This window comes from Chelonoidis abingdonii, chromosome 9, assembly GCF_003597395.2.
Source record: "Chelonoidis abingdonii isolate Lonesome George chromosome 9, CheloAbing_2.0, whole genome shotgun sequence".
NCBI lineage: Eukaryota > Metazoa > Chordata > Testudines > Testudinidae > Chelonoidis > Chelonoidis abingdonii.
The window spans coordinates 47,554,768-47,566,201 of NC_133777.1; the positions used below are offsets into that span (position 1 = coordinate 47,554,768).

General features: G+C 44.3%; 1 protein-coding gene across 2 annotated transcripts in view; it reads left to right on the forward strand.

Annotated features, from left to right (window-relative positions):
- The window catches only part of C9H15orf39 (chromosome 9 C15orf39 homolog), a 30,723-nt gene extending 22,030 nt beyond the window's left edge, over positions 1-8,693 (forward strand). The window contains exons 3-4 of one of the 2 annotated variants that reach the window (XM_032799784.2): positions 1,715-1,748; positions 5,149-8,693. In XM_032799784.2, coding sequence (XP_032655675.1) covers positions 1,715-1,748; positions 5,149-5,152 — 38 coding nt within the window. In that variant the 3' untranslated portion in view covers positions 5,153-8,693. The remainder of the gene's footprint in view (positions 1-1,714; positions 1,749-5,148) is intronic. The other variant, XM_032799781.2, reaches the window with a different exon arrangement.
- The last annotated feature ends 2,741 nt before the right edge of the window (positions 8,694-11,434 follow it).

The window sequence follows — 11,434 nt, forward strand, 5'->3', positions numbered from 1 at the left end:
ACAAAGTAGCTTTACCTTTTGGGTCCGAGCAGTTAATTAGCATGGGGGTAGGGTGGGCCAAACTGGGCAATATATGCTTACAGCAGCACCTTTTGATTTTCTTCAGCTTCTATCACTGCTTGGATATGGGCCCTGTGTTGTGTTGACAGAGACCTTGCTATGATCTGGAGAGGGGCATCTGGTCACAGCTCGGGGCATAAGGAAGTAGCAAACTGCTCCAATTTTACCTGTAGCAGACTGTACAAGTGAGAAGTATTGTCCTGATCTGCCTATGCGCTGTAGATGGATGTGTTCCCTTACTGTATTTTTTTAACATAAGCAGATGGTTACACTCTTGGGTTGTCCCTTAATTTTAAAGGGACATATTCTGTCCCTGTGGGAGGGACACTTTCTCCAGCTAAATTCTCAGTGGCTGAATTTCTTTCGCATACCTTGTCTGCGAATGCCACCCAAAAACAGCCCTGTAAATAGATGGTCCGAGCTACTAACTGTCCACATATGAACCTGTAACAACAGAGGATTAGGATAAAAACAGGGCAAAGAAGCCTAAAGAAATCTTGACCTTTAACCACTGTGACTATACAATCACCTGCTTTTGTGGTGGTTAAAATGTCTTTCTAGTCATTAGGGCCATGTTCAGCAAAGCAATTAAGTACATGTTTAACGTGAAGCATGTATAGTCCATCGATGTGCTTTGCTGAACAGGGGCTTTGGTCATCTCTAGGTTCCATTAATGAGAAGAATGGAGATCTTTGCTTTTACCCCTCTATTCTGTACATTTAGGTGTTTTTGAAGGTGTCTTCACTGGCATTAGCATCTCTTCTCGAGTGTTAAAGATAAATCTGCCACAGAACATTTGTGCTTGCCTCTCTGATGTTGCAAGGCAGTAACTGGAGGAGCACAGCATCATTAGAGGCCCTAGTGTTGGGACGAGGTGTTGAGGCCTGTCCTTCCCATTTTTCCCCCAATGGAAAAAGTCAATGGAAAAGTTACTGTGTTGTCATTGGTGACACTTCTCTGGGAACTTAGTTTGCTGTGTCTGGCGTAGGCAGAGTCAGTTGGCCAACTATGACCAGAAACAAAGGATCTGATCCCTATATGGAACATGTAGGTGGGATTCTGTGCAGCACTAACTGGATTTATTTCCACTGAAAGCCTTTAATTACCAGAAATATGGTATGTTCCCAGCATGTGCACCCAGACCCAGCCTGTGTTTCTGCAAGGGAAGCGCCTCTTGCAATTTTTTTGGAGCAACCCACATGGAAGGCATATTAAACCAGACCCCTGGCACAATGAGGCTACAATTCCCATTTTATTCTCAATGGAATCACCATGCTTTAGATCCTGGCCTTGGAAGGTGCTGGTTTGGATGTGCCCTGTCCCTTGTGGAATCGAAACCTCAATTCCATATCAATCACAATGCAAATCAATCAAGATTATGCTAGGAATTCCCAGCTTCTCTGGCCTGGTGAAATCCCTCTACAGCCTTAACAATAGGGTGTGCAGGGCTCTAAATGGTTAGGGGAAAAGAGATTACTCCGATTTCCCCAGGGGATCGGTTTGCACCCTGAAGAAAATAAGCGTAAGTCTCTCTTTGTTTCAAAGTAGAGACCCTGATCCTACTGTAATTAGTTCCAACTGCCCCTTAGTAGCCTTTGAATAGCGTCATCTTTGCTGCGCTTCAGATGATTACCAATAACTTTATTTCTTACAGGTCCAAGTTCACAAGCTGGCCAGCATGCCTCCAAGTAGGTATTTGTTCTTTGTGTGTGTTTTTAATATATTAAAAACAGTTGAAACCATGCTGTTGGGGAGAACACCCAGTTACTTATGGGGCACAGAGGTGAAGTGGCACTGGTGTCTGAGCAACTGGCCTTCCATCACAATACTGGACAGCAGATTACCATCTGCCCTTGTGTATGTTAGTCTGTCTGGGGGAGATGAGAGAGGGAATGACTGGCCCGAGAGTGTGTTGGCAAAACTGGAATAATTCTTGACTAAGTAACTCCTGCCTATTCATCCTCTCAATACGCCTTTAAAATCCCATCCAGAACAAATCCCTTTCAAAGGAGGTTAAGGGAGTTAGGTGCCCAAATCCTTTAGGCTCCTTGGAAAATCCCACCCAAAATAATTGGACACTACGTGATTGTTAAGTGCATCGTAGTTCTGGCACTTAACTAAGAGAACATTGGCTATCTTTGCTAATTCCTTTTTTAAATTGCTTAGGGTTGAAAGCCCTACTCCAAGAGTAATTCTCAATGGTTCATTGTTAAACTGGGAGGATGCACCTAGTGAGGTATTTAAAGGGTGTGTCTTCGGTCTGTTACTACTCAATATTTTCATTCACAACATAACTGATGGAGTGGAGGCTCTACTTACAAAATTTGTGGATGACGCTATGCTGGGAGGGGATGCTAGCACTTTGGAGGACAGGATTAGAATTCAGACAGGTCTTGACGAATTGGTCTGAAATCAACAGGATGAAATGCAATGAAGACAAGTGCAAAGTACTAGACTTAAGGAGAAAAAATAAAATAAATACAAAATGGGGAATAACTGGCTAGGCAGTAGTGCTGCTGAAAAGGATCTGGGGGTTATACTGTATCTCAAATTGAATGTCAACCATATGATGCTGCAGTGAAAAAGGCAATTGTGATTCTAGGATAAATTTTGTCAGTAAAACAGAGGTTTATTCAATGACAGGCACACGGTCTAAAACAGAGCTTGTAGATACAGCAAACCGGACCCCTCGGCCAGATCCATTCTGGGGGCAGTGAGCCGGACTCCCACATCTGCACTTCACTCCTCGTCCCCAGCCAGCTCCAGACTAACCACGCCCTCCTCCTCCTGCTCAGTTCCTTTCCCGGGCCAGGAGGTCACAAGAGTGTTGTATCTAAGACACAGGAGAGGTTTGAGCATTGGCCTGCTAAACCTACGGTTGTGAGTTCAATCTTCAAGGGGGACATTTGGGGCAAAAATCTGTCTGGCGATTGTTCCTGCTTTGAGCAAGGGGTTGGACTAGATGACCTACTGAGGTCCCTTCCAACCATGATATCCTATAATTGTTCCACTTTAGTCATCACTGATGGGGCCTCAGCTCCAATCTAGAGCATGCACTTTGGGAAAGATGTGAACAAATTGAAGAGACTCCAGAGGAGAGCAACAAAAATGTATATGAGGTTTGGAAAACATGCTCTATGAGTAAGCCCCTTCGTTTTCAGTTTAAACTGATTTGTACTGAAAAAAATCCTGGGTTTTATAAAAAGTATTTTGGGTTTTTTTCCCAATTTTCACCCTATTCTTGTAGCATTCTATTATATTAAAGTACTCATTTTATTAGGAAAATACAAGACATTGCATGAGATATGTATGATAATACATAAGTCTGTGTATATATGCAGAGCTGCCTGTTGAAGTAAGGCTATGTATTAGTCTAGAAGAGACACATAATAAACAAACAGGCAGGTACACAAACTCTGAAGCGTGTGCGCATATGAACGTACTGATGAATCTCACACCCACCAAGTATCCGTTTCAAGCTGTTAGCAGATAACAGTTTAAAGATCTGACAAAAAGATGGGAAGGAAATGAAAACTTGTATCAGTATGTGTTTCAGAACACAAGGAAATATTCAGAAGTTTAAAAAAACCCATCGGAGAAAACGATGCAGTTGAGTGTGTGCGCTGCAAATGGTGTGGCCCAATTATTACATGTAAATATTTACAGGCTAACAGTTCCAAGTCTGCAACAGTCAACTGTTTATTCAAGTGAAAAGTTTTATTTTGGTATTAGAGAGATATTGTTTTCTTAAACCCAGAGGTGGCATTGTGTATTAAGTTCTATTTTTAGCTCTGCAGCAAACCACATTGAATCCCATTCATCAAAGCATTAATCTACTGAATGCTTACTGCCCCCGTCCTTCTGTCCAGCAAAATAAAACCTGATGTTTACCCAGAAAAAATATTAATAGTTTTTTTTCCACCAATTTTCACTGGTTTTTGTTGTTGTAGTAATGAAAACTGATAAATTTCTGGGAAAAATTAAATAAAATAAAAACCAAAAATGAAGGACCCAAGCTGAAAGATGGGGGCATGTTTAGTTTCCAGAAGAGAAGACTGGGAGAGATCTGATAAGCATGTTTTAAAGAGGATGGTGATCAATTGTTTTCCATGGTTGGACAAGAAGTAATCAGCTTAGTTTGCAACAAGGGAAATTTAGGTTGGATTGTGTGGGAAAAACTTTCTAACCACGAAGACCATCAAGCACTGGACTAGGTTACCGGTGGAAGTTGTGGAATCCCCAGCACTGGAAGTTTTTAAGAACAGTTTAGACAAACAGGGATGGTCAAGGTATACTTAGCCCTTTCTCAGTGTGGGCAAATGAACTAGATGACTTCCAGCCCTACATTTCTGATTATCCTAGATCAGATCTCATCGGTCCATGACAGCTTCCATTCCTCATGCTCTAGGCAAAAGCAGGGGCTAGAACAGGGAGAAGCAGTGTAGAAGTGGCTTCCTATCCAAGCTCTGAAAGTTACCCTGGTCTTTTAACTTTATGGTAATTGACTCAGAGCAACTGGAGAGATTTAAACAAGCTGGTCTTGTTTAAATCGTGAGGGGTGGGGCAGGGGCAGGAGCCAGTGGAACTCAGGTTTTTGGCCATAGAACATCGTTGCCAGAACCAGTATAATCTGGAGGTAGTACTTCCATGACAGCCATTTAAAACACATGGCAGAGCCTCCACTGGTAGCTAATGGCATCAGTTCAAATTCCCCATCCTAGTAATAAGCTGGTGGGTAACCACAGTGCCACGGTATACTCTCTTCTGCCTCATCAGCGTAATGGAATTCTCCTAGGCATTGCTGTCAGAGGAATACAGCAGGGAGTGCTCCATCTCTACAGGTGCTGGATCTGAAAGGACCTTTACCAGGCTCCCTTTCAGGTCACTGGAAGTAAGCCCCAAAGGAGGAGGAAATGGAACCCATTGCATTTTGGCTAGTAGACAAGGGCTGAAACTGTATGGTGTGCCTATGGCTTCAGTTCCTGCAGATGTCGTCCTCACGTGTCGTCCCCACAGTGCAACAAGAGCTTTATTTTAAGCAGGTGAAGGTGCTAACTTAACTGACCATGTCCTCTCTTCCTCACCTAGGTGAACCTGGTGCAGGGACTCTGACAGATGAAGGCAAAGGAGTAGCAGTGGATTACGTGAAGAAGAAAGCAGCTGGGGGCCTGATGAGCGCAAGAGCCGGAATGCCGGCCAACTTGTTCAAGGGAAAGCACAGGAAAGGAAAGTTTCTGATCTCATCTAAGCAGGGGTCTCCTTTCCAGGAGGGGACTGCTGCCCTGGGACCAGACAAAACCCAGCTGCTTGACGAAAAGCTTCAGGGAAGCTTCTCCCCTCCTGATGGAGGGGATACTTTGCTCAAGGATGGGAGACCATCTTCCCAAGTTGTTCCCAGCTCCCTGGATTCAAAACCAAATGGACTCCCACCACCCTCTTGTGCCAAGAGGAAACTTCTCCAAACCCAAAAGCCGTGTAGAACCCTTCAGCTGAAGCTGACCAGTAAGGCATCCAGGAAGACCAGGAGTACCTCAAGGGTTCTGCACCTCCGGAACTCAATGGTCCGGATCAAATTCCAGAGAGTCCTTCGGGGAGTGCAGAGGACTCCTCTCCATGACACTAGCAGGATGAGGGGGAGGGGTCCAGCTTCAAGGCGAGGCTGCTCCCTCCTCAGCAAGACCTTCAGACACGAGGCAGAGTGTCCGACCTTGCCATCCAGGTACCCAGAACTGGTGGGCAAGCGGATCAGACATCTGTATGAGGAGAATGACAAAACAGAGGCCTGGTACCAGGGGGTGGTGCTGAGGATCCACAAGCATCATAAGGACCCCCTCAAGACCGTATATGAGGTGAAGTATGACAGCGAGCCTGAGTGGCAGTACTACCTGGAGATCCTGCAGGACTACAAGAAAGGCTGGCTGAAAGTGGATGAATGAAAGTGGACCTTGGCCATCGCTGGTGGCTCGCAGCACTAATGGCTCCAACTCAGTAAGAGTAAAAAGCTCTGGGGCTTGTTTATTGTCTTCCCCACCACGGTCCCATCTCAGTCAATAGACTAAATGGAGCCAGGTGTCGATGGGGAGAAATGCCACATAATGAAATGAGCTCATTCCTTTCTCCTCCCCCACTCACCCTGCACCTTCTGAATGGACATCAAAGCACCAGTGTGCCTTATGTCTGTAGCAGGAAGTCCAGAAGATAAATTCCACATGGAAGGCCACTGGACTTGGTTCAGTGGGAGAGGAATAATTGCATCTATTCAAAGCAATATTTCCCCCTGACTGACCATTCTCCCCTAATCCATAACCTCCCATTGTTCCTTATTGGCATGGATATCCCCCACCGGGGAAAGCAGTCTCCTTCCTGGAGGCTGGGCTCTCACATGGAGGCCACCTTCAGTGTTCAAAGGGGACAGGCCCTCCACGTGCACAACCCCAGCAGCCTATAGAGGGCACCACACCAAGCACATGTAGCTCAGGAGTACAGCAGGAAAGTGGTGTCACTCAGTTCTTCCACTAGTCATCTTTTCTTTTAATCTCCTTTGCTCCCACTTGATTTTTGTCGGATCATCTCTCTCTTTACACAGCCTCCTGGCCACTGTTTTCAGACAGAATGTATTTCTGCTCTTTCACACTCCCCTGACTGACAGTATGTGCAAGTTCCTGTTCAAAATGCACCTTACGAGCAATCCCCCCTGGGTCTAGCTGGTGACTGCTGGAGACACAACATTCTTGAAGCTGAGTTGCAATTGGACACATGGGGCTTGATTCTGCTGCCATGAAGTCAGTGGGAGTCAGGCCATGACTTTCCATGGAGCAGGATCTGGCTCTTACAGTCAAAATTTGTGATTTTGTGCACTCTATGCAATCTTCTTGGAGATGGTTTGATCTTGCACAAGATCTAAACTGGTGCTAAATTTGGTCCTTATAATACATCGCCCTATCCCCCCAACACACATAGTTTCTTAATTCTTTTTAATATTTCTTTTTAGTTTAATATTCTATGGTGGGTTTTGAAAGGTGCGTTTTCTGTGGAGCTGGAAACTCTACAAGAGACAGACTAAGCCCACTCATATTAGTGGCCTCATTGCTTCCAGAGCAGTTTGTGTGGGCTTGCTGATGGGTACTTTTAAGAACACTTCAGAATGTCCAGCACTGATTGGCTGGGGCAGGAGCAGCAACTGGCTCTGTTTTCCATTGCTAATCTTGTAAACCTTTCCCCTTTCAACCAAGAGTGGCTAATCTGTATCTGATCTGCTTAGCAGAAGTAGCCCTTTTTTTTTCTTTTTTCTTTTTTCTTTAAATGGGGAAGAGGTTGTTTGATTCAATGTTTTGGGTTTTTGGGGGATGGAGAGAACCTTTACTTTCTGCCCCTAAAGGAAGAAAAGCTACCCATCAGGGGAGCTGCTCTAAGAACTACCATCTACATCTTCATCGCAATGCTCCCCACCACTCAGCCAACATCCACTTCTCCCTCCTTCTTTATACATACTTTATTAATTAAATATAGCTTCTTGCTTTAACTCCCTGTCCTTTTTAATTGTGAAGAGCTACAGAGATTAAACAGACCATCGGGATTATGACTTCCTTAGTTACAGGACTGATTTTGTTGTTTTAAATGAAAACATTTTAAAAATGTTATGAACTTACCTTTGTAAGGAGCTGCTGCCTTGAGGTTTTGTTTTTTCATTTGTTTGTTTGTTTTATTTAAACCTTTGGGTTCCCCTGTTAACTTTGCTGAATCAAGGTGAAGTGAGATAGTGTCACCAGTTAGGAGCTCAATTCTTGTGTCGTAGCTGAGAGACATTCTCAGTGGGTTTTAAAGACTGATTTCTTTTTTTAAACCTGATTACAAAGCAGGTCCTGGATGCTCACTCCTCGGTGTCTTTTTAAGGAGTTCTTAGGGAATGCACATACCGGTGAAAATCCGTTATACTTGACAAAGAAATGGGGACTATCCTAATGTAACAATAAAATGGGGGGGGAGAAGGAGAGAGACCTCATATGTCTTCAGAACAGCGATCATTTCACTTCCTATAACACTGTAATGATTCCAGACACAATAATGAAGTCTCCCTCTCATCAGCTGAAGTGAATGGCTAAGAACTGACACATCTGTGCTCCACCAGACAACCAAATGGGACTGGTTATTGTGCAGTAGAGAAGTATAAGAGCAAAGGCCTTTACAGACTGTACACACAGGTATTTTCAGCTGGTTGGGGGATCTGAGGAACAAGTTAAGAGAATTTTTTTTTTTTCTCCACTACAGGAAGTATTTATTTTCAACCTACAAAACTAAAACCAGTGGACTAGTCTCTCCAAAATGGTGTTTTCCTGCTTCTGGAGGCAGTTGCTGCTGCTGCATTGAGTATCATTTGATTTTTAAAATGCTTATACTGAACCCGCAGGCGACTTGGAAGGAGGGGTTCCCTGTGCTGTTCGTGCACTCTCTTGCCATGTGCAGTCTGTCAGTAGCATTGTAAAGCTATTCGGAGACCAGTGTTTGTAAATAATGTAATTTTTTTTTGTATAGAGTCGAAGTGGGAGAAAGTCCTTCACGTTATTTAATATTTTGTAAGAATATCACCGTAAGAGGTGCCTCACCCTGATTAAAGTGTTTGTTTTGTTTTTGAATACTCTGGATTTCTCATTATCCATGTTATTACAGTAGTACCCAATCTATTCTTGGCCCTGTTGTGTAAGGTACTGAATGTACCCAGAGTATGAAATGACCCTTGCCCTGAAGAGCCTGCAATCTAAATAGATGTGACAGATGAAGAGTGGGAGGGGAAACAGGAACAGGGAGGGGAAACAACTTGCCAGAAGTCTGTCCGTGACAAAGCCAGAAATAATATCCAGATCCCCAGTAGCCCAGTTCAGAGCCTTTATAAATTAAACTATGTGGCATAGGCTAAATCCTGTTTGCTTCAGTGGGACTGCTCCTGTGACCAAAGGAGCAGAATTTGACCCTGTGTCTGATATTTGTCTGTCTTACATAAACAAAGCCACCTGTGGAGTTTTATCCTGCTTCTATTGAAGCAGAAGGGTGTTCTGTTACTGATTGCAGTGAGAGCAGGGGCAGATCTATGCTATCCTGTTCTGCCTTTCAGTATTGACTGGGTCTTTCTCATATTTGCACTTTGCCTTCACCCCCTTTGGAAAAATTTGTTGCACAGAATCAAACTGCACTTAGGCCTGCTGGACCTCAACCACTGCTACTCCACAGCTGTTGACCTTACCTCTGTGTTCTTAGGGGAGGTCTGGGGAGGAGGTGACCATATCACAGGACTCCATGTGCAGCCTCCAGCTATGTGCTGCTCCAGTGGTACAGAGGGGATGCAAAAGTATTACAAGGGGCCAGGGGAGAATTCCCCTGACATAGGAACAGCACAAGGCCACTGTTGATCAAGTGTGTAGTCAATTGCTTGATGACACTTTGGTTTGATAGTGAAATCGATTCAAGAGACCAAATAACCAATATCAGTCAGGGTTATGGCTAAAAACCAATAATGCAGTACAGGACAAAGGTTCAATATGATACCAGTCTATGGGAAGCCATCTAATGCAGTTACACGTTTCAGCTTAGGGCATTGACAGGATGATTTTACAAGTTACAAAACTCTATGTCACTAAAATCCACCCCATCAGTTCATCCCAGTCCCTTAACATGTTATTCTGTACCTTTACCTTCCTTATCTCTGTTTTGCGTATTAGCATTCCAGCTGTTGGTCCATGAAGGTGTCTCCCTAGGTCATACTAAGATGTAGAACAAATAGATGTAGAACAAATCGATCTTGATTTTTGGCAAGTTTCCTATCTTTTTATGCCAAATGCTGAGTTGTACTTTGGAGGTTATTATGGGAAGTAGCTTAGCCTGAGCCAACAGAACTCTGCGAAAAACACATGCCAATTCAGCTCTTACTACATTGTATGCTAACCTAACCTCACTGTCCCTGGCCCTCCACCATTCCCTTACTGCCTTCAGTGTTGGCGGGTGCTAAGGTTGGGAGGAGGAGCATGAGAACAGCCCATATGCACCTGGGTAAAGCCCTGCCTTTGCCCCCCCCCCACTCCTTTGAGCTGAACTACGTGCATGGTGCCTCCCAGAATGTGCAGCACAGAATCTGTCCCTGGGTCTTTCTCTGACATGGGGGTAGGCAACCTATGGCATGCGTGCTGAAGGCAGCACACGAGCTGATTTTCAGTGGCACTCACACTGCCCAGGTCCTGGCCACCGATCTGGGGGGGCTCTGCATTTTAATTTAATTTTAAATGAAGCTTCTTAAACATTTTAAAATCCTTATTTACTTTACATACAACAATAGTTTAGTTATATATTATAGACTTATAGAAAGAGACCTTCTAAAAACGTTAAAATGTATCATTAGCATGTGAAACCTTAAATTAGAGAAAATAAATTGAGACTCGGCACACCACTTCTGAAAGGTTGCCGACCATGTGTCTGACAGTTGAACAAAGGGCTAGTTCTTCCTGCTTGAATCTTCTGTTTCCTCCCTTGGCCTATTCCATAGAGGAGGAGTAGACCCAGCTCCTTGCATACATTAGTCTTCATCTCGGGTGTGGCTGTGCAGCCCTCCTTTTCTTCCTACGAGAGAGAGAGAGAGAGAGAGAGACACACACACACACACATCTGTACCAGCTGCACTTGTCCATACTGGCCTCTAAAAATCAAGACTTCACTGCCAGTGTTGAAGGAAGGAAAGGAGTAGCCCTGTGTTCTCTGAGCTCCACGCTGCTCAAAGAATCAAGGATAAAAGAGGTCCTGGCAGGAGCGCTCAGGGTTTGTTGACACACAATATTAGACCAGAGTGAGATGGGGTGTGAAGCTACCATGTTCTAGCCTGCCATCAGTATGCACCCAGCTGATGAGCACTAACAGTTGGAGGTAGTCCTCGACTCCTCTTTGAAACAGGACTAGATCAAAGCATACTAATAAACTTCAGATGCAATGACAAGGTCCCTCACCAAAGGCTCTTAAACAAAGTAGGCAGTAATGGGATAAGAGGGAAGGTCCTCTCATGGATCAATAACCAGGTAAAGATAGGAAACAAAGGTCTGGTCTACATTACAGAGTGCCACTGAAAATCGGCTCGTGTGCTGAAGGCGGCACATGTGCCATAGGGTGCATACCTCTGGTCCAATTGTTCATGTAGACCAGTGTTTTTCAACTTTTTTTTCATTTGCAGACCCCTAAAAATTTTCAAATGGAGGTGTGAACCCCTTGGAGATCTTAGTCATAGTCTAAGGCTGAAAACCACTGTTCTATGTTAATGCCAACTTTTCGTGGCCTCCTTAGACATCGGCCACAGATGCAGATGAGGGGTTCTCAGTCTTTTTCTCTCTGAGGCCCCCTT